This window comes from Chiloscyllium punctatum, chromosome 9 (assembly GCF_047496795.1).
Source record: "Chiloscyllium punctatum isolate Juve2018m chromosome 9, sChiPun1.3, whole genome shotgun sequence".
In the NCBI taxonomy this organism is placed as follows: domain Eukaryota; kingdom Metazoa; phylum Chordata; class Chondrichthyes; order Orectolobiformes; family Hemiscylliidae; genus Chiloscyllium; species Chiloscyllium punctatum.
The window spans coordinates 4913302-4940939 of NC_092747.1; the positions used below are offsets into that span (position 1 = coordinate 4913302).

The window sequence follows — 27638 nt, forward strand, 5'->3', positions numbered from 1 at the left end:
CACGTTTGCCAACCTCCAGTCTTCCGGCACCTCACCTGTGACTATCAATGATACAAATATCTCAGCAAGAGGCCCAGCAATCACTTCTCTAGCTTCCCACAGAGTTCTCGGGTACACCTGATCAGGTCCTGGGGATTTATCCACTTTTAACCTTTTCAAGACATCCAGCACTTCCTCCTCCACTTTAACCTCCCCCCCCCCCCCCCCCCCCCCCCCCCCCCCCCCCCCCCCCCCCCCGCAATCAGCTACCCATTGGTCCCCTGACTCCACTTCAAACAGCCTTGTGTCTGTGAGAGATACACCACACGGATTTTATTTGTTCATTTACAAATACCATTAGTCTTGAGAAATTCATCCATCTCTCTTTTCAGCTGACTCAATGATTGGATGCTGCCTGAACTGCTGTGCTCTTCCAGTACCACTAATCCAGAATCTGGTTTCCAGCATCTGCAGTCATTGTTTTTACCTCAATGATTGAACTTTCACAGCCCTCTGGGTAGAGACTTTTCCACTGTCTGAGTGAACACATTCCTCCTCATCGCAGTCTCAAATACTCCAACCATTATTTTGAGACTATCATAGAATCCCTACAGTGTGGAAACAGGCCATTCGGCCCAACAGGTCGACACCGACTCTCTGAAGAACATCCCACCCAGACTCACTCCCTACCCTATCCCTCAACTCCCATGACCAATCCACCCTAACCTGCACATCTTTGGACTGTGGGAGGAAACTGGAGCACCTGGGGGAAATCCCACAGACACGGGGAGAATGTGCACACAGACAGTCGCTCGAGGGTGGAATTGACCTTGGGTTCCCGGTGCTGTGAGGCAACAAAGCTAACCACTGAGTCACCATGCTGCCCACAGAATCCTTTTGACTCCTTTTAATAATCTTGTAAATTTCCACAAGATATACTGTCATTGTCCTAAACACTGCAGAGTACAGGCCCAATCTCTGGGAGGTGATGGCTTGCTTTAGTTATTGCTGGACTGTTCATCCAGAGCTCCAGGTAATGTTCAGGGACACGGGTTTGAATCTCACCCATGGCAGGATGGTGGAATTTGAATTCAATAGCCTGAGGAAGGGGGTTGGGAGAGTCACATTCCCATCTGCAGGAAAGGCCAGAACTAAAGAGGCTGGCGATACAAGACCCACTCACTGATAAATGGTGAAAGAGATTCAGGAGAATCTGTTCACTCAGCTGGGATCGAGTGAAAACCAAGAAGAGTATAGAGGCAGTGGGAGTATACTGAAGCAGGAAATCAAGAGGGCATGAAATAGTGTTGGCAAATAGAGTTAAAGACAATCCAATCTTTCCTTATAAGACCTTCCCTCCAGACCAGGCAACATCCTGGTAAATCTCCTCTGAACCTTTAGCAAAGCTTCCACATCCTTCCTGTAATGGAGTGACCAGGACTACACACAATACTCCAAGTGAGGCCGCACTAGCCCATTGGTTTAGCAGCAACTCTCTGTAAGTGAGACCACCCCTTCCACCCTAGCCCCACCATCCCATCCCAACCCACTCACACTCCATCCCCACCCCCAATCAAACAATCCGCAGCCCCTCCCTTCTCCTCCACCACCATTCCCCCCACTCCCCAAACAATTTGCCCCCCCACCCTAATCCCCTAACAATCTGTCCCTCCTCACTGATCCGACCATCCCACCCTCCCTCCGTCCACACCCTCCCTTCCCTCTAATGACCTGCCATCCCCCCCACCCCCCAACCACCCCATCTCCCCCTACTCTGCCCGCACTGCTGGTTGGACACAATGATGTTAATGTCTGGAGATCCTTGGTACAGACCTTGAGGGTTAGACCTCAGAACCCTGCTGTTCCCTGTCAATAAGGCCGTGAGCTATTACCTCTCTGAAAGAAAAGCAGTGGGTCTAATCTCTTAAGGGATAGAATTGAAAGACAGAGACATTCTGTTTAATTTTCTGTAGAGGTTTGCGTGGAGCACACTCTGAATATTAGTGCACGGTCTCTATTTTATACACAGCTATCCAAGAAAGGATCAAAAGCAGGCCATTCGGGCCCTTGAGCATGCTGTGCCATTCAATAATATCACGGCTGATCTGATTGATCCACATTTCCATCTATCTACCTCTGCCTTAAAAATATCCAAGGACGCTGGGGTCTTCCACCTCCTGAGAGAGTTCTAGAAACACTTCATCCACTTCTCCCCATCTCTGTTTTCAATGGGTGACCTCTGGGTTTGAAACAGTGACCCTTTGATCAAGAGGAAATATCATTTCAACATTCCCCTGTTCCCAGCCAAGTTCCCTCACGGTGCCATGTTTGAATTGAGTCACCCACTCTGTAGGTACGAGCCTGGACTGTCCAGTTTCACCCAGCTGTTCCTGGCATTAGTCTGGCCAACTCTCTCTGGACTGCTTCCAATATCCTTACATTCCTCTTTCCATCAGGTGACCACACACAGTGTGCACAGCACCTGTCTGCTACTGGTCACCAGATTACTGCTTGTGGGATCTTCCTGTGTGCAAAATTCCTCACCTACACGCCATTGATTGTGTGATGCCTGTGAATTATTAGTTTCCTTTCTTAGTGGATTTAATCCACTGTCGCCATGCCAACCTCCTGTGCACGGTTAGCTTCTGGTTATCCACATCCTGTTGTGTGGGGGAATTGGATAGTGGTGTTGCGTAACCACTAAGCAAATAGTGCCACGTACTGAAATCTCCCCAGACACCACCCCTCCCTGGGACAGCAGCTGTGAGGCTGCTACAGTGTTGTCCAAGACCTTGCTCCTTAAACATTTAAAAAGTCAATGAAAGTTGTGAATCTGATAGCTTCACAGTGTCAAAGGTCAACGGTCAAGGGAAGACTTCTTGGCAAAACTGCTGTCACTGTTGTGGTGTGGGACATGCACGAGTCAGTATGTTGGTTAGCTCAGTTGGCTAGATGGTTGGTCTGTGACACTAACAGCGCGGGTTCAATTCCCGCACCAGCTGAGATTACCCCAAAGGTCTCTCCTTCTCAACCCCACCCCCTTTGCCTGAGGCTAATGACCCTCCTGTTAAACCACCACCAGTCATTTCTCTCTCTTTCTCTCCCTCTCTCTCTCTCTCTCCTCTCTCTCCTTTCTCTCTCTCTTTCTCTTTTTCTCTCTCTTTCTCTTTTTCTCTCTCTCTTTCTCTTTTTCTCTCTCTCTTTCTCTTTTTCTCTCTCTCTTTCTCTTTTTCTCTCTCTCTTTCTCTTTCTCTTTCGCTCTCTCTCTCTCTCTCTTTCTCTTTCTCTCTCACTGGGACTTTGACAGCTTTACCTTGACCTTAAATACCTGGGGGAGCTCCTTTCCAAAACCCTGCAGTGGTGTAGCACCGATCTCAATCAATGTCACCCAAGTGGATTATTTAGACATTATCCCATCCTGCCTGTGGGATCTTGCTGTGAACAAGACTTTCTGCTGTGTTAGATAACAATCGTGAATACACTTGCAAAGTAATTCTACTGGATGTGAACGGCTTTATGGCGAGAGACACCGGGGGCGCATGGCGAACATAAGAGTCTGTTGTTTCGGTTTGTTTGAGCTACACAGCACTCTGTTATCGTTGCAAGTCAGTGCAGTGCAGTAAATGCTCTAGAGTTCCTCAGCATCTACAGCGCTGGGTCAATATTGACCGTGTAGCTGAAGGTGTTTCAGCCCAATCTCTCTCAACCTCGGAGATGGTTAACGATGGGGGACATGGCGAAAGTGAGGACTGCAGATGCTGGAGATCAGAGTCAAGATTAGAGTGGTGCTGGAAAAGCACAGCAGGTCAGACAGCATCCGAGGAGCAGGAAATCGATGTTTTGGGCAAAAGCACTTCAGCTCTACATTTCCCCAAACTGGCAGCAATCAAAACCAAGGACATGTTCCTACCCGTCTTGCTGTTTAAAGGAGAGTGGGATTCCAGCCTTGATCTATCCCTCTAACCTCCGAACCCCCACAATCCCCATGGGAGGTGATGGCCTTGTGCTGTTATTGCTAGACTGTTAATCCAGAGAGGTAAAAACAATGACTGCAGATGCTGGAAACCAAATTCTGGATTAGTGGTGCTGGAAGAGCACAGCAGTTCAGGCAGCATCCAACGAGCAGCGAAATCGACGTTTCGGGCAAAAGCCCTTCAATTTTGCCCGAAACGTCGATTTTGCTGCTCGTTGGATGCTGCCTGAACTGCTGTGCTCTTCCAGCACCGCTAATCCTGTTAATCCAGAGAGTCAGGTGATGTTCTGACAAGGCAGATGGTGAAATTTGAATTCGATAAAAAATTTACAAGTCTAATGATGACCACAAATCCTTTAACCATGAAAGGGACAAGCAAGCCTCTCAAATGGTCAAGAATTCAGCTCGCCACCGTCCCTGCAAGGGAACGGAGGGGTGGGTAATAAATGCTCACATCCTGTGTGTGAATGTGAAAGGGGAGATCAGGAGTGAGAGAAAACAGGAAAGGTCCAGGAACACTGTGTTTCTGGCTAACAGCACCTCCCTGTGTGGCGTGTCACAGTTCCTGTGTGTGGGAGGTCAGGTACCTGACTGAAGGTGACAATAACATAACCAATTATCTTTCTTGTTGTTCCATCATGGGATATGGGGGTCACTGAGCAGACCAGGATTCTCTGTGCTGTTGGCTGAGACGCGCACCGAGAGAAACATCGGTGTGCCTGGAGGACCATCAACTTGGTGAAAGTCGCTCTTTGACTACCAGAGTCTTGGTGATCTTCCAGTGGAAAGGGGTGTTCCTGACCAAGTGTTGCAGACTGGTGCATTCCAAGGTCCAGATCTATGTGCTAAGGGATGCACTAAAGCTTGGACAGTTACTGCCAAGGCGCAATGGGGAAAGACCACCGTCTAAGGTTTTTCTGCCAAAGTGTAATGGGGGTCCTTTCAGTTATCAGAGCATTAATATGAACATAAATAGTTTCCTGAATAAATCGAAAATGCCTTATATTTTTGCAACTGTGGGGATGCTCTGAGGAATATCAAAATTTCAATGTTTTGCTTTTTATCTCTGCAAAGATCTTACAGATGTTTTTCAGTAGCTTTAGTACATGCTGAATGTTTTTTTTATGTATAAAGTTTATAGTACAATAAAAAATTATTGCCCATCCCTAATTGCCCAGAGGGCACTTTGGAGTCAACCACATTGTTGTGGGTATGGAGTCACGTGTAGGCCAGGCCAGGTAAGGATGGCGGTTTCCTTCCCTAAAGGACATTAGTGACCCAGGTGGGTTTTCCCCAACAATCATTTCTTGTTCCACGGTTACTGCAGACTATTGATTGTAGGTTTCCAGATCTGACAAGGTGGGATTTAATAACTGGCGATTTCTTGATTATGAGTCCAGTAAGCAATGATGATATTACCTGCCCTGTATCGTGTTCTGTCTTGCTGCTTGGATTGGGTTTTGTCTGCTTTCTACCAGAAATGGATCTGGGAGGTAACCAGAGTGATTTGGGATTGTGTGCGCTGGTCTTTGGGGATTTGCTGCATCAAGCACACAGCCCGGGAGTACATGGCTATCTCTTGCTGGTTCTTCCAGTTTAACTGGTTCCTGCTCAGGACCATCTGCTTTGATTTGAATATAAAACTGCCTTACTCACCTTGAACAAGAGATTGGGAGGCCAGCCAGATATTACTCACCTGGATTGCAACTCTCTTCAACTCTGACGTCAGCCATGGCTCAGGGCAGCTCAACTGTTACACAATGTGACAGGTTCAAAACTCTCTTCAGAAACTGGAGTCCCTCATCAAGGCCAACAATGCCACAATAGTCCTGAGGGAGTGCCGCACTGTCGGAGGGTCAGTGCTGAGGGAGTGCCGCACTGTCGGAGGGTCAGTGCTGAGGGAGTGCCGCACTGTCGGAGGGCTGCACTGTTGGAGGGTCAGTGCTGAGGGAGGGCTGCACTGTCAGAGGGTCAGGGCTGAGAGAGAGGCACACTGTCGGAGGGTCAGTGCTGAGGGAGTGCCGCACTGTCGGAGGGTCAGTGCTGAGGGAGGGCCGCACTGTCGGAGGGTCAGTGCTGAGGGAGGGCCGCACTGTCGGAGGGGCAGTGCTGAGGGAGTGCCGCACTGTCGGAGGTACCTTCTCTCATGTCCTATCTGCCTTTTCAGGTGCGTCTAATATATTCTGCAGTGATACAGGGGTCCAGTAGCGGGACAGAATCTTTGCCCCCTCCCTGTGGATTAGCCAATCCCTTGAGCATACTCTGCTCATTATCACACTGCCATTTGTCGCACAGCAAGATCCCACAAGCAGCTGTCTGATTTCCCTGATGACAGCAGTGTCTCTGGTTCAAATGTAGCTCACTCTGGGATGATCCTCTAAGTCCCAGTTAGTCCAGTGCACCATTTGCCATCTCTGTATAAACCACACAGCCACAGAATTCAGGACTGCTGTGTTGCTTTGCCAGAGTTGCAAAAAGTTTAAAGTGACAGTGCACTTGACTAACTGCACTTCCCTCCTCTGAATACAATCAGGAAAACTGAGGGCCGTTAGCTGGTTGCTCCTCCTGGTGTTACTGATCCAAGCTTGAGAGGATCAGACACAGGCTGTTGGGGAGAGAGAGTCATCGAGATGTACAGCATGGAAACAGACTCTTCGGTCCAACCCGTCCATGCCGACCAGATATCCCAACCCAATCTAGTCCCACCTGCCAGCACCGGGCCCATGTCCCTCCAAATCCTTCCTATCCATCTACCCATCCAAATACCTTTTAAATGTTGCAATTGTACCAGCCTCCACCACTTCCTCTGGCAGCTCATTCCATACACGTACCACCCTCTGTGTGAAAAAGTTGCCCCTTGGGTCTCTTTTATATCTTTCCCCTCTCACCCTAAACCTATGCCCTCTAGTCCTGGACTCCCCAACCCCAGGAAACAGACTTTGTCTATTTATCCTATCCATGCCCCTCATAATTTTGTAAACCTCTATAAGGTCACCCCTCAGCCTCCGCGCTCCAGGGAAAACAGCCCCAGTGAGAGAGAGAGAGAGAGTTGCTGACTTACTGAAGCACATCCACCAGTTGCTGTTCCCCTTTCAGGATGGGCGGCAGTTTGTGTTTGGAGCAGGCTGTGGGGTTTATGATTGAGTTTTTGATGAAGCCTCTTCAGGGAATGTGATTTCTGTCACAGAGGGCAGCAATGTGCAGTCTCCCACACAGGATAACTCCAGTCCAGAGTATGGTGCTGGAAAAGCACAGCAGGTCAGGCAGCATCCGAGGAGCAGGCGAATCGACGTTTTGGGCATTGTCAGGACTCCAGTTCTTACTGACCCAGAATCAGAATCCTTCTTATCTGGTCAGGCACGAACAACCAGAGAATGCCTTTTGTTTAGCATTTTTAAAAATTCTTTCCCAGGATCTGGAATGTCACAAGCCCCCCCCCCCCCCCCCCCCCCCCCAGGCCAACACGTGTACTGCATTGGGTGGCTTGCTCCCTCATGCACTTGAGAGTTGTTGAGGTTTGGAGTCACATGTAGGCCAGACCAGGTAGGACACAGCTTTCCCACCCCAAAGGACATGAGAGAACCAGGTGGGATTTTATGACGACAGTCACTATCGGACATTAATCTCCAGACGTTCTTTTGTGGAACTCAAATTCCACCATCTGCCCATGGGCAGGAATTGAACCAAGGTGCCCAAACATGGGGTAGGGGGGAGGGTAAGGAGGAGGGAGGTGTGTTTGAGGGGGAGAGGTGTGTGTTTTGAGGGGGTGGGGGGAAGAGGTGTGTGTTTGGGGGGGTGGGGGGGAAGAGGTGTGTGTTTGAAGGGGTGGGGGGAAGAGGTGTGTTTTGGGGGGAAGAGGTGTGTGTTTGAGGGGGTGGGGGGAAAGAGGTGTGTGTTTGAAGGGGTGGGGGGAAGAGGTGTGTGTTTTGGGGGAAAGAGGTGTGTGTTTGAGGGGGGTGGGGGGAAAGAGGTGTGTCTTTGAGGGGGTAGGGGGGAAAGAGGTGTGTGTTTGGGGGGGAGGAAGAGGTGTGTGTTTGGGGGGAGGAAGAGGTGTGTGTTTGAAGGGGTGGGGGGAAGAGGTGTGTGTTTGAGGGGGTGGGGGGGAAGAGGTGTGTGTTTTGGGGGGAAGAGGTGTGTGTTTGATGGGGTGGGGGGAAAGAGTTGTGTGTTTGAAGGGATGGGGGGAAGAGGTGTGTGTTTTGGGGGGAAGAGGTGTGTGTTTGAGGGGGTGGGGGGGAAGAGGTGTGTGTTTGAGGGGGTGGGGGGGAAGAGGTGTGTGTTTGAAGGGGTGGGGGGAAGAGGTGTGTGTTTTGGGGGGAAGAGGTGTGTGTTTGAGGGGGTGGGGGGAAAGAGGTGTGTGTTTGAAGGGGTGGGGGGAAGAGGTGTGTGTTTTGGGGGGAAGAGGTGTGTGTTTGAGGGGGTGGGGGGAAAGAGGTGTGTCTTTGAGGGGGTAGGGGGGAAAGAGGTGTGTGTTTGGGGGGAGGAAGAGGTGTGTGTTTGGGGGGGGGGGAAGAGGTGTGTGTTGGGGGGGGTGGAAGAGGTGTGTGTTGGGGGGGGTGGAAGAGGTGTGTGTTGGGGGGGGTGGAAGAGGTATGTGTTGGGGGGGGTGGAAGAGGTGTGTGTTGGGGGGGGTGGAAGAGGTGTGTGTTGGGGGGGGTGGAAGAGGTGTGTGTTGGGGGGGGTGGAAGAGGTGTGTGTTTGGGGGGGGGGCGAAGAGGTATGTGTTTGAAGGGGTGGGGGGAAGAGGTGTGTGTTTGGGGGGGGAGAGGTGTGTGTTTGAGGGGGTGGGGAGGGAAAGAGGTGTGTGTTTGAGGGTGTTTGGGAAGCAGCGGGGGCTGGTGAGGAAGCAGTGGCCAGGCCAGAGATAAACTTGAGAAATGTTGAAACCAGCAACAAGGATCAAAAGGATGCTGGGGGTGTGTGGGCGGGGGACATTTGGGACTGAGATGGGGAGAAGTGTTCACCCAGAGAGTGGGGAGCCTCTGGAAATCTCCCCCACAGTAAACTGAAGCTAAAACATTGAATGTTTTCAAAAAGGTGATAAATATAGTTCCCTGGGCTAAAGGGATCAAAGGCTTTGGGGAGAATATGGGAACCGGGCATGGAATTGGATGATCAGCTGTGATGGTAATGAATGGGGGAGCAGGTGGATGGGTCGAATGGCCTTTGTGTGCTCCGATGTTCTGTATTTCTAAGATGTTGTTCAATGCTGAGCTAGCATCACCAGTGTGGCCTGGGCCCTGGAGGGGAGGAAGGGCTGTGGTGAAGTGGGTGGAGGGTGGAAGATCGGGTTAGGGTAATGAAGCCGATCAGTTGAGGCAGGAACGCAGCCAGCAGATATCCTGGGAATACCTCCTGGAGGGGTTGAGGTAAGTGGAGTCTCCCAGTGTTCCCCAGACAGTTATGGCTTGTGCTCTCTCTCTCAGTGCAGGATGTTCTGCAAAGACGTTTGCTCCGAGACCCTCTATGATGTTCTCCACGACGCGGAGTATCGCAAGAAGTGGGACGAGAACATGATCGAGACCTTCGACATTGGCAAGCTGACAGTTAATGCAGATGTTGGCTATTACGCTTGTGAGTGACCCAAACCCAGTGGGGAACCCCTGAACACCAACACTACATTCCCACCTCCTTGGGGGGGGGATAGTGTTCCATCCTACGGCAGACAGACATCTTCTAGGAGAAAGTGAGGACTGCAGATGTTGGAGATCAGAGCTGAAAATGTGTTGCTGGAAAAGCGCAGCAGGTCAGGCAGCATCCAAGGAGCAGGAGAATCGACGTTTCGGGCATGAGCCCTTCTCCAGGGCTCATGCCCGAAACGTCGATTCTCCTGCTCCTTGGATGCTGCCTGACCTGCTGCGCTTTTCCAGCAACACATTTTCAGACAGACATCTCCCTGTCCAACAGGGCTGTGGATGCCAGGCCACACCAATTGGGTAGAAAAGATGTGTGGGGATTTGGGGGAAAAGTTAGGAGATTAGCACGAGAGGATAGAACTGGCAAGATGGGCTAAATAGCCTCCCACACTGGGATGATTCTGTGATTGTGTGAAATGTTGGCCAAGCAAGTGATGTGTACGTCCCATTGAGCACAACACATAAAGGTTGCAATATTTGGAAGGTGCTGTTGAAGGAGGTGGCCTGAACTGCATCTTGGCGATGGTACACATTACTGTGACTGAGCATGGGTAGGGGACGCAATTCTCCGATTGATCAGTGCATGCGGATGTGGCCACCGCAGGAATCAATCTGGTGCATCCCGTCTAATGCCAGAACCTCCATCCTCGGATCAGGAGACTACACACAATACTCCAGGTGTGCTCTCACCAATTGATCCCAGGAGTTTTGGTTGAAATGTGAGCAGGACAGCTATAGAGTCATGAGATGTACAGCACAGAAACAGATCCTTCGGTCCAACCCATCCATGCCGACCAGATATCCCAATCCAATCTAGTCCCACCTGCCAGCACCCGGCCCATATCCCTCCAAACCCTTCCTATTCATATACCCATCCAAATGTCTCTTAAATGTTGGAATTGGAACCAGCTTCCACCACTTCCTCTGGCAGCTCATTCCATACACGTACCACCCTCTGCGTGAAAACTTTGCCCCTTAGGTCTCATTTTTTAATATATTTCTCCTCTCACCCTAAACCTATGCCCTCTAGTTCTGCACTCCCCCACCCCAGGGAAAAAACTTTGCCTATTTACCCTATCCATGCCCCTCATAATTTTGTAAACCTCTGTAAGGTCACCCCTCAGCCTCCGATGCTCCAGGGAAAACAGCCCCAGTCTGTTCAGCCTCTCCCTGTAGCTCAAATCCTCCAACCCTGGCAACATCCTTGTAAATCTTTTCTGGACCCTTTCAAGTTTCACAGCATCCTTCTCATAGGATGGAGACCAGAATTGCACACAATATTCCAACGGTGGCCTACCCAATGTCCTTTGTTTGGTTTGGTCGTGAGTCCAGTTTGTATAAAACCAGCTGCATTAGAGGAAGTGATGGTGGAATGGTCAGGCTGCTGGAAGGATTGCTTCCATTTCACGATGGTCCTGTTGAGGAAGGAACCCTTGCCAGGCCTAACCATGACCCCAGACCCACAACATTGTGATAGGACTCCTCATGACCTGTCAGTTTTGGTCATAAAATCTGGAACTAACAATCTGCTGAAGACCATTATCGGTTGTCAGAAAGATCCACGTAGATTACAGATGTCCTTCAGGGAAGGAGATCTGCCATCCTTACCCAATGTGGCCTACACGAGACTCCAGACCCACAGCAATGTGTCTGACTCACAACTTCCCTCTGTCATGGCTGAGCAAGTCACTCAGTTGAAGAGCAACTGGGGATGGGCAATAAATGCTGGCCCAGCCAGTGATGCCCAATATCCCACAAATGAATAGAAACATCTTCAATATGAATCCCACTTCAAGAGCAGTAAATTCCACTAGCACCTATCGTACCCTCATCCTGAGTATGATTTTAGAAAATGAAAGATTGAGGGATAGGTGGAAGTGGTTGGAGATGACCTGGGTGCTACTGGAGACCAAGGGCATGTAGATAGTTCAAAATATCTGGGAATGTTACAAGGGGAGGTCGATGCTGATGGTGACAGCATAGGCCAGGTATCTCTGACTGAGGGGAGAGCCTGGAGACCACCAGAGATGAGAAGCTGCTCGGTGGAAAACCTTAGGGATCCTTCTTAGGGAGAGAGGTGACGATGGAGTTACACTCCTCAGGATGAAATGCAAGAATTCCAAATTTCAAATCATCACAACAATTTATTTTTGTTTATTATCCCCCCCACACTACTGCCTAACTGCGGTAGTGCTTATTTTTTCCCCATCACCCATGTTGTGGGTGTGCCGGTGTGAGACACAGTGAGAGACACAAGATACACAAATCTTTATTCAAATTTCCACCACCAGGAAGAAAGGAAACACCCAAGTAGCCTACGACCAGCACTGCCCTTCACATCAAAGGGGAATGCTGTGTGATCAAACAGTGAAGGGGAGGGTAGGGGTTAAATCAAAATAGAATTGGAACACAACAATTTATACTGCAGGAGAAAAGAGAGCTGATTGGCTGGTACGTCAACACTGATTGGTTGAAGTGTTGCAGTAGGAAAATAATAGGAGGTGATTGGCTCCCCAAGCTCCCTCATTCCTGATGAAGGGCTCCTCCTGATACGTCAATTCTCCTGATCCTTGGATGCTGCATGACCTGCTGTTCTTTTCCAGCATCACACACACTCATCCCCAAACTCCCAGCTAATTGAAAAGGTTCTTGACTTGATTGTGCATGGACACAAAGAAGGTGGGGGATGGGGAGCTATATCTGGGGGAGGGGGAGACCATGAGAAACTTTTAAGAAATGTATTCATGAGATGAGGGCATCCCTGACCAGGCCAGCATTTATTGTCCATCCCTAATTACCCAGAGGGCAGTTTAGAGTCAACCGGGTTTGCTGTGGGTCTGGAGTCACGTATTGGTGAGACCAGGAAAGTAGAAGCAGATTAGTTGACCCAGTAGGTTTTCTCCGACAATCGACAATGGTTTCCTGGTCATCATTAGACTCCATTCTGGATTTACGTAGAATTCAAGTCCCACCATCTGCTGTGGCAGGATTTGAGCCCAGCTCCCTGGAACATTCCCTGGGGTCTCTGGATTAAGAATCCAGTGACAATGCCACCAGGCTATCACCATCAAGCAAGAGGGGAGATTTGAGGATAGGAGCATTAACCCTGCTGTCACTATTAGACACCAGAGACAGTGACTCTCTGTTATGTATTTCACTCTGTTTGTCAGCCTCATGATCATTGATCCTGCAGCACAGAGTATAGCTGTGACCTTTGAAAAAGCAATTCGGCAGCTCACACTCCCTCCCTACTCTGTCCCCACTGACGAGCAGTTGTATGTCTTTCAATTATTGATGAAATTCCCTTTTTGATTCTGTTTCCAGTGACCTTTCAGTCTGCATGTGCAGACCATGATAGCTCACTCTCTCTCTCCTGGTTCTTTGCCAATTACAACACTCGAGACAGCCAGCATCCTGCCTCTGGGAACAATTTAATTCCTTTAACACTGACTCTTCCAAAAAAACACACACTTCTGAGTCCACCAATTAAATCTCCCCCTTTAAGTTTGTTTGCTCTCAGTAGGACAATTCCAGCCTCTCTCATCTCTCCTCATCCCTGGTCCCATTCCCATTCCCACTCTCCCTCCACCACCACCACCCAGACCTCTCAGGCCTTGACATTCTTCCTAAAATGTGGGACCCACAACTGGACTCAGTCCTCCAGCTAAGGCCTAACCAGCGTTTTGTAAAGTTCATTTTTATTCATTCATGGGACGTGCGTGTCACTGGCTGGGTCAGTGTTTAGCGCCAGTCCCTAATTGTTAAGAGTCAGCCCCATTGCTGTGCATCTGGAGTCGCATGTAACGGTTAGACTGCAATTTCTTTCTGAACTGTTAATGGTGCAGAAGGAGACCATTTGGTCCATCTTTCCTACACTATCCCTTCAAATGAATATCATTACTTTTTCAAAGTGCCAATTTCCTGCCTGCCTTCCCCAAATCCTGAATAGGGTTTTGGCTAGTCATCACTGGACTCTTAATTCCAGCTCTTTATTGACTTGAGTTTTCACCATCTGCCATGGCAGGACTTAAATCCAGGTCAAATTACCTGGGTCTCCGGATTCGCAATAATACCCCTAGGCCATCACCATCCCCAAGAAACTCAGCCTAATGTTCTGGCTTTTCATTGCTCTATAACAGAGAAGCCCCCATTGAAATGGTACAGCATAGGGAGGCCATTCAGCCCTTGTGTGTGATGTGCTGAGCAAACTAGCCACCCATTCTAATTCCACTTTCCAGCCCCTGTCTGTACCCTCGCATGTTCCTGAGCTTCAGGAGCAGATCCGGGTTACATAAGAAATAGGTAGAGTCTTGTCTGTCCTGCTGTTCAATAGGATCATGGCTGATCCGACATTCCACACATACACTTTCCTGCCTTTTCCCTGTAATCCCTGATTCCCCGACTGATCAAGAATCTCTCTCGGCCTTAAGTATACACACGGACTCTGCCCCCCACAGCTCTCTGTGGCAAGGAGTTCTAAAAACTCACAACCCTCAGAGAGAAGGTCCTCCCCATCTCAAATTGGTGCCCCTTTATTCTGAGACTGTGCCCTCTGGTCCTAGCCTCTCCCATGAGGGGAAACATCCTCTCAGCATTGACCCACTCAAGCCCCTTAAGAATCCTGGATGTTTCAATGAGGTCACCTCTCATTCTTCAAAATGAACCATAGATTCCCTACAGTGTGGAAACAGGCCCTTCTATCCAACAAGTCCACACCGAACCTCCAAAGAGCGACCCACCCAGACCCATTCCCCTGTCCTATTACTTGACATTTACTCCTAACTAATACACCTAACCTGGACACAATGGGCAATTTCCTGTGGTCAATTTACCTAACCAGCACACCTTTGGATTGTGGGAGGAAACCCACGCAGACACGGGCAGAACGTGCAAACTCCACACACAGGCTGGAATTGAACCCGGATCCCTGGTGTTGTGAGGCAGCAGTGCTAACCACTGAGCCACCGTGCCACCCTCGTTGAAGTTTTCCATCTCAATCTGAAACTGTGCAATGAATTCCACACACCCATCACCCTCTGGGTGAAAAGGTTGCTCCTTGTGTCCCCTGTGATTCTCCTGCCTTAACTCTGTGCCAAGGATCTTAATTGTTTTTAATTAAACAGCCTTCTCAGCTTGTGTTGTTAGCTTTAAAGCATTGTGCAAATACCTGATCTCCAACATGATAGAGTCGAACCATCACCCCTTAATATTCAATGGTGTTACCTTCACTGAATCCCCCATTATCAACATCCTGGGGGGATCAGAAACTGAACTGGACTCTCCACATAAACACAGCGGCTACAAGAGCAGATCACCCCGTGACTCCCCAAAGCCTCTCCACCCTGGACAAGGCCCAAGTCAGGAGTGTGATGGAATACTCCCCACTTGCCTGGATGGGTGCAGCTCCAACTACACCCCAGAAACTTGACACCATCCAGGACAAAGCAGCCCCCACTTGATTGGCCCCACATCCACAAACATTCACTCTCTCCACCACCAACGCTCAGTAGCTGCAGTGTGTACCATTTACAAGATGCACTGCAGAGATTCACCAAAGATCCTCAGGCAGCACCTTCCAAACCCACCACCACTTCCATCTAGAAGGATAAGGGCAGCAGGTACTTGGGAACACCACCCCCTGCAAGTTCCCCTCCAAGCCCCTCATCATCCTGACTTGGAAACCATTCCTCCAGTGTCACTGGGTCAAAATCCTGGAGATATTTTCCCGAATGGCATTGATGAAGGGCTTTTGCCCGAAACGTCGATTTTGCTGCTCGTCGGATGCTGCCTGAACTGCTGTGCTCTTCCAGCACCACTAATCCAGTATTTGGTTTTCAGCATCTGCAGTCATTGTTTTTACATTGTGGGTCTACCCACAGCCCATGGACTGCAGCAGTTCAAGAAGGCAGTTCACCCCCACCTTCTCAAGGGACAACTAGGGACGGACAATAAAGTAATGACCACATTCTGTGTGAGAATTGAAAGGAAGCTAATGTGGTTTGTGTTTTTATTTTTTGCCTCCCTCCCCTTCCTGGACCTTTACAAACCCACCGACTCCCACAGCTACCTGGATTACACCTCTTCCCACCCTACCTCCTGCAAAAATGCCATCCCGTATTCCCAATTCCTCCGCCTCCACCGTATCTGCTCCCAGGAGGACCAGTTCCACCACAGAACACACCAGATGGCCTCCTTCTTTAGAGACCGCAATTTCCCTTCCCACGTGGTTAAAGATGCCCTCCAACGCATCTCGTCTACATCCCGCACCTCCGCCCTCAGACCCCACCCCTCCAACCGTAACAAGGACAGAACGCCCCTGGTGCTCACCTTCCACCCTACCAACCTTCGCATAAACCAAATCATCCACCGACATTTCTGCCACCTCCAAACAGACCCCACTACCAGGGATATATTTCCCTCCCCACCCCTTTCCGCCTTCCGCAAAGACCGTTCACTCCCTGACTACCTGGTCAGGTCCACGCCCCCACAACAACCCACCCTCCCATCCTGGCACTTTCCCCTGCCACTGCAGGAACTGTAAAACCTGCACCCACACCACCTCCCTCACCTCCATCCAAGGCCCTAAAGGAGCGTTCCGCGTCCATCAAAGTTTTACCTGCACTTCCACCAATATCATTTATTGTATCCGTTGCTCCCGATGCAGTCTCCTCTACATTGGGGAGACTGGACGCCTCCTAGCAGAGCGCTTTAGGGAACATCTCCGGGACACCCGCACCAATCAACCACACCGCCCCGTGGCCCAACATTTCAACTCCCCCTCTCACTCTGCCGAGGACATGGAGGCCCTGGGCCTCCTTCACCACCGCTCCCTCACTACCAGACGCCTGGAGGAAGAGCATCTCATCTTCCGCCTCGGAACACTTCAACCCCAGGGCATCAATGTGGACTTCAACAGTTTCCTCATTTCCCCTTCCCCCACCTCACCCCAGTTCCAAACTTCCAGCTCAGCCTGTCCCCATGACTTGTCCTACCTGCCTATCTTCTTTTCCATCTATCCACTCCACCCTCCTTGCCGACCTATCACCTTCATCCCCACCCCCACTCACCTATTGTACTCTCTACTACTTTCTCCCCACCCCCACCCTCCTCTCATTTATCTCTCCACCCTTCAGGCTCTCTGCCTGTATTCCTGATGAAGGGCTTTTGCCCGAAATGTCGATTTTCCTGCTCCTCGGATGCTGCCTGAACTGGTGTGCTCTTCCAGCACCACTAATCCAGAATTTTTATTTTTTGCGTCCAGGGAGATGTCCAAAGCCATTGAAGAATCGGGACGTGGTCACGCTGAGGTCTTGGCTGCCAATGGGGAGTGATTACATCATCATGAACTACTCGGTCAAACACTCGGTAAGTTGCAGTGAGCTCAGACCCTCTGCCTGCAATAGGGAAGGCTCATGGAGGGTCATGGGAGGGTCTGATGCGGTTTGGAGGGAAGGATGAGGGTAATATGCTGCTCTGACAGTGACCACAGCTGATTTCTGTGAAACCACTTTGGGTTCACTAATGCCCTTTAGGGAAGGACAGCTCCCATCTTCACCTGGTCTGGCCTCCATTGACTCCAGACCCTAACTTGCCCTCTGAACTGGCTGAGGGATGGACACTCCATTCCAGGGAAACTAGGGATGGGGAACAAACACTGGCCCTGCCAACGATGCCCACATCCTGTGTTTTCGTTCCATTTTTAAAACCTTTTATTCACTCCCTTGGCAAAAACTCAAGAGAAAACTGAGAAATGTGACTTGTACATGTATAGGTTGCAATCAACATTTCAACTGATTTTCTTCCAGTGTAGTCACAGGGATGTGTAAAGGGACCTTGCCCTGAAATGGGATGATGAAGTTGTTTACTGAGAGGGGAAGGTCTTTTTTAAAGGGAGCTGGGTAAAAGTGAATATCCAAACGTACGATCAATGAGCAGGAGTAAGCCATTCGGCCCCTCAAGCCTGCCTTGCCATTTAGTAGGATCATAGAAACCCTACAGTGTGGGAGCAGGACATTCAGCCCAACAAGTCCATACTGACCCTCCAAAGAGCATCCCAACACACCAACCCTCCCTACACACCCTATCCCTATAACTCTCCATTTCCCATGGCCAATCCACCGAGCCTGCACATCCCTGGGCATTATGGGACAATTTCCCATGGCCAATCCACCCTAGCCTGCACATCCCTGGGCATTATGGGACAATTTCCCATGGCCAATCCACCTAGCCTGCACATCCCTGGGCACTATGGGGCAATTTCCCATGGCCAATCCACCCTAGCCTGCACATCCCTGGGCACTATGGGGCAATTTCCCATGGCCAATCCAACCTAACATCTTTGGACTGATCATGGTTGATCTGAATGAAATCCTACAACATTAAAGGTTGGTCCTGATTGATTTTCAGTTTCCTTTGTTGCCCTGTCTCCTCAGAAATACCCACCTAGGAAGGAACGAGTTCGGGCGGTTTCAGTTCAGACTGGATACCTGGTTGAAACCAACAGTGCCAACAGCAGTACCCTCACTTACCTTGCTCAGGTGGACCCGAAAGGTAAGTGGCGATACCAAGACCAGCCCTGGAGTGCGGGGAGCTCCATAGATCACAGATTTCAATGCTCACATTACTGTCGGTTGCTTTATGAACAGAATTGCACCCTAAACCACCAGGATAGTGGGCCAATAGCTTCGCCAAAGGTTGGGATCATAAAGAGTTTAACGGAGGAGAAAGGGATTGATTTGAAGAGCATGGCAGCTGTATGGGTTACAGAGAAGGTTCGTTCACCTGATCCTGGCCTCCAGGGGTTGATCTTCTGAGGAACCATTGGGCAGATTTGGCCCAAACACATTTGGACTTTAAAGGAATGATAGGCGGTCTTAGTCATCAATTGTCAGAAAAAGCCATCAAGTTCATTGGCTGGGCCAGCATTAAAGCCCATCCTTAATTGCCCAGAGGGTAGTTAAGAGTTTACCATGTTGCTGTGGGTCTGGAGTCACTTGTAGGCCATACCAGGTAAGGATGGCAGATTTCCTTCCCTAAAGGGCGTTACCGACCCAGATGGGGTTTTCCAACAATTGGCAATGAATTCATGGTCATCATCAGACCCTTAATCCCAGATTTTCATTGAATTTTAATTCCACCATCTGCCGAGGTCCCTGGATCATTCACTGGGTTAATGAGCGAGCAACTAAACCACTAGATATCACCTTATACCAAACCCCTCGTGGTTTTGAACCCCTCTTCCCTGAGCTTTCTTTGCCCTAAGGAGAACGTTTCCAGGCTGCCCCATCTCTCCACATTTATTAGCAGGGAAAAGGGAATCCCAGAGCAGCCTGCCCTCGGGGAATAGTCACAGTGAAAACCCAACTGGATTCTCTCTGTTCCTCACTCCTTCCTCTTTCACCAGTCTGGTCCACACAGGGAACACAGCAACAGGGGTAGGTCATTCAGCCTGTTCCACCCCCTCCAAGACTTTCCGTTTAACACTGTGGGCTTTTTCTCATTTCACAGCCTCTTATGCTGCACCTTCTGGAAATCCAAATAGATCACATCCACTGGGTCTCCTTTGTCTAACTTGCTTGTTGCTTCCTCAAAGAATTCGAGCAGATTTGTCAGGCATGACCTCCCCTTGATGAAGCTGTGCTGACTCTGCCCTATGTTACCCTGCACTTCCAACTACTCTACAATCTCAACATTAATAATGGATGCTAAAACATTCCCAATGACTGAGGTCAGCCTAACCAGCTGATTAGTTTCCACTACACTTCCCTCTGCCCCCGACTCCCTTGAAGTTTGTGTATTTTGCTGGTGTCTTCCAATGTGATGACTGATGCCAAGTGTGTATTCAGTTCCTCCACCATTACTTTGTTCCCCATTTTTACTTCCCCTCACTTTCCAGTAATCCTTTATCCACTCTTGCCTGTCTCTTACCTTTTTATATCTGTTTAAAATAAAACCCTTGCAAACATCTTGTACATTACTCGCGAGCTTACTTTCACGTCATTTCCCCTCACCACCCCCCCACCCATTGGTTTATCACGACCCTCTGCTGGTTTCTGCTGGTTTTCCCAATCCGGTCCTTCCCATTAATCTTCACCACATTGTCCGATTTTCCTTTGTCTTTAAGCTGTCCCTGAATTCCCCGGCCAGCCAGGGTCGGCTCCTCCTCCCTCGAGGTGTGTTTCTTCCTCCTTGGGATGAATTTCAGCTGTGCCTCCCAAATCACCCCCAGAAACTCGGGCGGCACGGTGGCTCAGTGGTTAGCACTGCTGCCTCACAGCGCCAGGGTCCCAGGTTCGATTCCAGCCTCGGGCGACTGTCTGTGTGGAGTTTGCACATTCTCCCCGTGTCTGTGTGGGTTTCCTCTGGGTGCTCCGGTTTCCTCCCACAGTCCAAAGATGTGCAGGTCAGGGTGAATTGGCCATGCTAAATTGCCCATAGTGTTAGGTGCATTAGTCAGAGGGAAATGGGTTTGGGTGGGTTACTGTTCGGAGGGTTGGTGTGGACCTCTTGGGCCAAAGGGTCTGTTTTCACACTGTCCCTTGCTGGGCTCCCCTTCCAATCAACTCTGGCCAGCTCCTCCCTCATGTCATTCCCTCTACACAATTGTAATTCTGTTCCCTCTGATTCCAGCTTCTCCCTCTCAAAACAGACAGCCAGGAGGCTGGAAGAACACAGCAAGCCAGGCAGCATCAGGAGGTGGAGAAGTCAGTGTTTCGGGTGTAACTCTTCTTCAGGACGGGGGGTGGATGTAGGGGGAGCTCCAGATAAAGGAGGTGGCAGGGCAGGGTGGTGAAGTGGGGATGGGTGAAGACAAGTAGAGGGTGCGAAATGTTTGGTCAATGGTGAGAATGAATTGGGTTGGTAGTAGGGAGGGAGAGGGGCTGGGGGGGGGGGGATGGGGATGGGGATGGGGATGGGGATGGGGATGGGGATGGGGATGGGGAGGGAGGTTATTTGAAATTAGAGAGCTCAATGCAGAGTCCTCTGGGCTGTAGCGTGGACAGGTGGAAGATGAGGTATACTTCCTCCAATATGCAATTTGGTTCATTGTGGCAATGGAGGAGGCCAAGGATGGTCATGTTGGAAAGGGACTGGGGAAGGGGAATTAACAATGGGCATTGTCTGGGAGCTCCAGTCGGCCCCTGCAGACCTGGCTGTGACACTCGGCGAAATGTTCCCTTAGTTTCCGTTCCGTCTCCCCAGTGCAGAGAAGACCACATCGGGAGCACCTGATGCAGTAAATTAGGTTGGAGGAGAGGCAGGTGAACATCTGTTTCACATGGAACGGCTGTTTGGGGCCCTGGTTGGAGGGGAGAGGGTGGTGGGATACTAGCAGGTTTTATATCTTTTCTGGTTGCAGGGGAAGTTCCCTGGGGGTTCAGGGAGGGGGGGTTGGTGGGGAGAGTGGTGCAAACCAAGAACTGTCGAAAGGAACAGTCCTTGCAGAAAGTGGGGTGGGGAGGGGAAGATGTTCTTGAGGGTGGGAGCTAGTTGGAGTTGGTGGAAGTGTTTAAGGATGGTACGTTGGATGTGGAGACTGGTGGGGTGCTAGGTGAGGTCAAGGGGGACTCTGTCTTTATCATGTTTGGAGGGGGGTGGGTTTAGAGCAGTAGAACAGGGAATGAATCGGTGTGGGGGAGGGCTGTCTGGATGGCAGAGGAAGGAAATGCACACTGTTCGAAATCTGGTTAGCTTGGGAGTGAAATGCGAGCAGATGAGGCAGAGGAATTGGGAGATAGGGATGGAGTTCTTGCAGGATCTTGGGTGCAAGGAGGTGTAGTTCAGGTAGTTATGGGAGTCTGTAGATTTGTGTTAAACTCCCTTTCAAACTGCAGGGTGAATGTGGTCATATTATGGTCACTGCCCCCTTGGAGAGGGGGGGGGGTTCCTTCACCTTAAGCTCCCTAATCAGGTCTGTCTCATTACACATCACCAAATCCAGACCTGCCTGTTCCTTCAGGAATCAACCACAAGCTGCTCCAAAAAAATCCATCTCATAGACATTCCACAAATTCCTTTCCTTCTGATCTGCTCCCACCCTGATTTTCCGGGCCCCCTGCATATTGAAGTCCCTCAGGATTATTGTAATAGTGTCTTTCTGACCTGCCTTTTCTAACTGCGGATTTATTATCGACCCCACACCCTGACCACAGCTCGGGGGGGGGGGTCCTGTGTATAACTCCCATCAGGGGGCTTTTTCCTTTTGCAGTTCCTCAACTCTACCCACGCAGATACGACACCTTCCAACGCGGTCACTTTGTGCTATTGATCTACCTTCACGTCTTACTCACAAGGGAACCCCTCCCCCCTGCCCATCCCCCTGACCTTCCGATAGGACATGTATCCCTTGGGATATTTAATTCCCAGCCCTGGTCCAATGCAGCCCTGATTCTGTGAGACCCCACAACATTGTACCCACCAATTCCAATCTGTGCTAGAAGCTCTCTTTGGATGGGATCTCTCTTTCCTGACTGTGTGAACCTGCCTGATCCTTTATTCATTACAATTGGTTTAGCTCAGTTGGTTGGTTTGTTGGTTTACAGAGCAGTGTGATACCAACAGCGTGGGTTCAATTCCCATCACTGGTTTGAGGTTGCCATGATAGACTCTCCTTCTCAACCTCTTCCCTCGCCTGAGATTTGGTCGCCCTCAGGTTAAATCACCACCAGTCGCTTCTCTCTAATGAGAGAGCAGCCCCTATGGTCTAGCAAGACTATGGGGTGGCACAGTGGCTCAGTGGTTAGCACTGCTGTCTCACAGCACCAGGGACCCAGGTTTGATTCCAGCCTCGGGCGACTCTCTGTGTGGAGTTTGCACGTTCTCCCCGTGTCTGCGTGAGTTTCCTCCGGGTGCTCCGGTTTCCTCCCACAGTCCAAAGATATGCAGGTCAGGTGAATTGGCCATGCTAAATTGCCCATGGTATTAGGTGCATTAGTCAGAGGGAAATGGGTCTGGGTGGGTTGCTGTTTGGAGGGTCGGTGTGGACTAGTTGGGCCGGAGGGCCTGTTTCCACACTGTAGGGAATCAAATCTAATCTAAATAAAAAAAAAACAAGAAAATCAATCTGAGAGAGTGTGCCTCTGACAGTGCAGTACTGCGTAACCCAGATTGTGTGTTTCTGGAGTGGGATCTGAATGTTCGATTCTTTGATTTCGAGGGCAGTGTGTGTGTGTGTGGAGCCTTAGTTGATAGATCTTTGTCTCTGATTTTGTGAGAATCCAAGTGAATAACCTGTGTGTTTTCTTTCCCTTTCTGTTCTGAAGGCTCATTACCAAAGTGGGTGGTGAATCAATCGTGGCAGCGTCTAGCTCCCAAAGTGAGTATAATGTTTAACCCGGAGATGGACATCCTCATTCCTCTGGCACAAGTTTGGATAGGGCGGGAAAACCCTGTCTCCCATTAGCTGATGGGACAGGAGCTAGGGAACACTGGTTGGAGACTTTGGGAGTGCAGACCAGGGGTTAACTGAGGGAGACCATTTCTAAGCTGCCCCTGAGGAGGAGTTGGAGTTGGAAGTGACTTTGAAAGGAAATTGGACAGACATTTGAGGGAGGTAAGGTTGGAGAGTTTACAGGATTGAGCAGGGGAATGAGACGAACTGGATTTCTCGGCAGAGGGATGGCATTGGCCTCCTCCTGTGCTCTCCAATTTCCTTGGGGACTCGGGGAAGAAGGTAAGATGATGTGTCACATGATGTTGTGAGGGAGTGATAATCAGGCTGGTGGGAGCAGGACTGGAATATCGTTGGGTCAACTACAAGGTGGCCTTCCCAGTGTTTGTAGGGAAGGTGGAGTCTGGGGGATGGACGTGTCTGGTCAGCAACGGCTGGAGTGTTCCTCCAGCTGTACTGCCATCTAGAGCAGAGGCAGAGTAACCACATGGGGAGACTGTCTGCATCATGTGACACCAGTAGTTCCTGTTAGAATGGTTGTATAATCTCCCAGTTTCCTCATCACGTCTAATGACTAACAACGGACTGGATTGGTTCGATGAACCATTTCTTGTAAATATCAAGCATTTACATAGCACCATGAACATCCCACAGGAGAGTTGACAAAGAACGTTTAACACACTGAATACCACAGGCTGTAGGGACAGGTGAACTTGGGCATGATCTGAAGGAGCACCTTACAGTACGAGCAAGAGAAGGAGGGGGAAGGTTTAGGAATGGCATTCCGGAGCTCGGAGCCTCACACAGCTGAAGGTATGGATAGTGGAGCAATGGGAAACTGGGAATGTGTAAGATACACAGAGAACACAACAGCCACCTGCTCCTCAGCAGCAAAGGTATCCCCCTGCCCTGGCCCATGTGGTTTCCAACCAATATCCCACTGCTTGTGTTTGGAATGTGCCGGCAGTGACAGGTATCAGTGAGATGTTCGGGATCCCTCTGATGCTGCTCTCCACCAGATCCACTCTCAACACCACGTCTCACCAGGAGCACATTCCTCCCTTTAGCAGCACTGCCTTCTCTATCTCCATGTCATCCCCCTCCACACTCACTCCATCACCATGTTGTCTGCTCACTCTCCCGGTGGCTAGATCAGTGCAAGTACAAGTAACTCTCTGCTTCACATGGAAGGAGGGTTTGAGGCCTTGGATAATGAGGATGCTGAAGGTCAGGTACAAAGTTACCTTGGGAGAGAATGGGGTTAGGAAGTGAAGTAAGTGTCATTTTGACCAAAGATGTGCAGGTTAGGGTAGATTGGCCGTGCTAAATGCTTTGCCCCGTGGTGTCCAGGGATGTGCAGGCCAGAGGGATTAGCCGTGGGAAGTGTGGGGTTACAGGGATAGAATGGGTTGCTCTTTGGAGGGTTGGTGTGCAGACCTGATGGGCCAAATGGCCTCTATCTGCACTGTAGGGATTCTGTGATTCTTGCTGTTCCCAATATGGTCTGATGGAGATGAGGAGACCGAATCCAGATGGGATGACCACTTGGAGCACCTCAGCTCGGTCCATAAGCATGACCCCAATGACCCTGAGCTTCCTGTGGACCAGTCATTTTAATTCTCCACCCAGCTTCACTGTGACCAATCTGCCCTTGGTCTGCTGTACTGTTCCAGTCAAACTCAATGTCTATCTGTTTCAGGATCATGACTTCCGCTCCTCAGCTTTCAATCCGATTATTAGGAAGGGAATCCGATTGGTAGGAAGGGAATCGAGAGGGAAAGGCAGGAAAGTGGAGTTGAGGGTGATCAGATCAGCCAATGATCTCTGTGAATGGTGGAGCAGAATTGATGGGCCGAATGGCCTACTCCTGCTCCTATGTCCTTATGGAATCACTTCACAAACTTTGACGTCTGAGCTGAACAATTTCACACCATAAACTCCTGTGCACTTCTTAGTTCCTTATCTTTGTTGTTTTTGCTTTCAGTCTCTTGTTTTCTCTCCGTTTAGCCTCTGAATGATGTTTGCCATTCAGACCTCCCCTGGACACCATTCTTGTTTCAGTATTGGTCTCATTCTACGTTCATTGATTTACTGTTGTCACATGTACAGAGATACAGTGAAAAGTGTGGGTTTGCATGCTGGCCAGACAGATTGTACCGGACTTAGTGCATCAGAGTAGCAGAATACAGTGTTACTGTCACAGAGAAGGGGCAGAGAGAGAGAGAGATCAACATTAACATTTGAGAGTCTGCTCATAAGTCTGATAATGGCGAGAAAGAAGCTGGACTGAAATCTGTTCGTTTGTGTATTCAAACTTTTATACTTGCTGCCTAATGGAGGAGGGAGAAGAGAGTATAACTGGGGTGGGAGGGGTCTATGATTCTGTTTAGAGGCTTTCCCGAGGCAGTGGGGAGTATAGATGGAAGCATCAATGGGTGGATTCCATTCTCATTGGAATCTACAGCCTTTAATCTCTCCAGTCTCCTACCCCACACAGAGCCTCCCTGTTGTACTTATTCCTCACTTAGCCCTTTCACAGGCTCAAACCCCACTACCTTCCTAACGTCAGCGCTGACCCTGAAACATTAACACACTCTCTCTTTCTTTCTCTCTCTGCCAGAACTGCTGAGTTTCTCCACCACTTCCTGTTTTGTTTTAGATTTCCAGTACCTGCAATATTTTGCTTCTGCTATTGGAACAGGAGGAGGTTTGGGGGGGGGGGGGGGGAGGTGGGGGGAATGTCATAGAAAGATATTGGAAGAGGAGGTTGCTGTATTTATAAATGTGAGAGAAACTATATATCTGTTGTCATACAAATATAAAATAATATGTCCCCTCCTCGGTGTTCCACCAAAGAAATAGCATTTTCTGGAGATTTTGGTCGCATGATTGTTATGCTGGAAGACCAGAAGAAAGGGAAAGGAGAGTAGGCCATTCAGCCCATTCAACCCATTCAGCCTGCTCTGCTATTCAATAACATCATGGTTGATCTGATATTCCTCACATCCACATTTGTCCCCTTTCCCTGTAATCCTTGACCTAGAATCCACCTCAGCCTCAAATATCCACAAGGACTCTGCCCCCACAGCTCTCTGTGACGAGGAGTTCCAAAGACACTCCACTCTCTGAGAGGAGAAATTCCTCCCCATCTCAGTCTGAAATTGGTGCCCCTTTATTCTGAGACTGTGCCCTCTGGTCCTGGAGTCCTGCATTCATTTAGACTTGGTTGAATTAGACTCTGTAGACTGTTTGCTGGTGTTTGATGAGTTGTTGCCTCAGAGCCTGAAGCTCTGGGTTTACACCCTACGCCAGAAGCTAACCGCAAACGAAGGTGCATCCCGCAGTAAAGCTGGGGTATCAGCCAATGGAGTATCATACCAACTAGGAGAGATTCCTGGCCAATCCTGTGCTGACATTGGAACCTCTACTGTCACCATTGATAGCACCAGACTGCACCAGCCATGTAAACGTGCACTTGGACTCCCTGGGTGTATGGTAACCATCAGCATTGTTCAAATAAGACTCCCTTCACTGTCAGATCAGTCCCAGCTCCTGCTCCTGACCAACTGCTGTCAACCCTATAACAACCTGCCCAAGGAACAAGAAATCCGTTTTTAAAACCCATATATTAAAATTAAAGATGTTTGTGAGAGAGTACACGGGGCAGTGGGAGTGGTGTTAAATGGGTACGTAGGGTCAGTGATTGGGGGGGAGCGTTCACAGGGCTGTGGGAGGGGGGTTAAATTGAGGGGTATAGTCAGTGATGGAGGGAGAGTGTTCACAGGGCAGTGGGAGTGGTGTTAAATGGGTAGGTAGGGTCAGTGATTGGGGGGGAGCGTTCACAGGGCTGTGGGAGGGGGGTTAAATTGAGGGGTATAGTCAGTGATGGAGGGAGAGTGTTCACAGGGCAGTGGGAGGGGGGATTAAATGAGTAGGTAGGGTCAGTGATGGGGGGAGAGTGACATCGGGCAGGGGGAGGGTGTGGTATCTGAGCCTTGTTGTCATGTATTTTGACCTTTGACCTGTAACCCATTGCTGCCTGTCCCCTGCCCTTGCAACCCCGAGTGAACTGATCTCCCTGTGTTTAAATGGAACCAGGCGATGAAGAAGATATACAAAGCTTGCCTGAAGTACCCTGAATGGAAACACATGCACGCTCCGGCCTACAAACCCTGGCTACACCCGGAACAGAGCCAGCTCCTCGCCATCCAGCTCTCTGAGCTCGCCATCCAACATGCCGACTCCCTGGAAAACATCGATGAAAGCGGAATTCCCGAAACCCGGGATGACAAGGCTGATGCCAGTGACGAAGACAGTGTGAACTGAAGAAGCATTGTGCCCTCCCAACACGCCTCATGTGCCATGTACCCAATAAAAGAAACACTTTCTTTAACCAGGACTCTCTGATGTTCCGTGGGTGATGGTGGGGAAACGGGGTAGAGGTGGAGGTCAGAAGTAACCCCTCCCCCCAAACCCTCCAATTACCAACGGGCTGTCCTTTGACCATTCTGGCAGGTTCTGTGAAGGGCACCAAGGGAATGGGAAGAGGCTGTTCAGCCCCTCTGACCAGGAGTGTGCAGAGTCACGGGGAGAGCATATAGAATGCCCTGAAGTCAGAATGGGCCAGGCACTGGACTAGTTGCCCAGAATCCCAGGCTCC

The 27638-nt window shown here is 49.9% G+C and overlaps 1 protein-coding gene across 2 annotated transcripts in view; it reads left to right on the forward strand.

The window, feature by feature from the left end:
* The window catches only part of stard10 (StAR related lipid transfer domain containing 10), a 30640-nt gene extending 3269 nt beyond the window's left edge, over positions 1-27371 (forward strand). Inside the window, exons 2-6 of one of the 2 annotated variants that reach the window (XM_072576761.1) lie at positions 9379-9487; positions 16850-16953; positions 18021-18138; positions 22851-22903; positions 27077-27371. In XM_072576761.1, coding sequence (XP_072432862.1) covers positions 9379-9487; positions 16850-16953; positions 18021-18138; positions 22851-22903; positions 27077-27304 — 612 coding nt within the window. In that variant the 3' untranslated portion in view covers positions 27305-27371. Of the gene's footprint in view, positions 1-9378; positions 9527-16849; positions 16954-18020; positions 18139-22850; positions 22904-27076 lie in introns of both variants that reach the window. The other variant, XM_072576760.1, reaches the window with a different exon arrangement.
* The last annotated feature ends 267 nt before the right edge of the window (positions 27372-27638 follow it).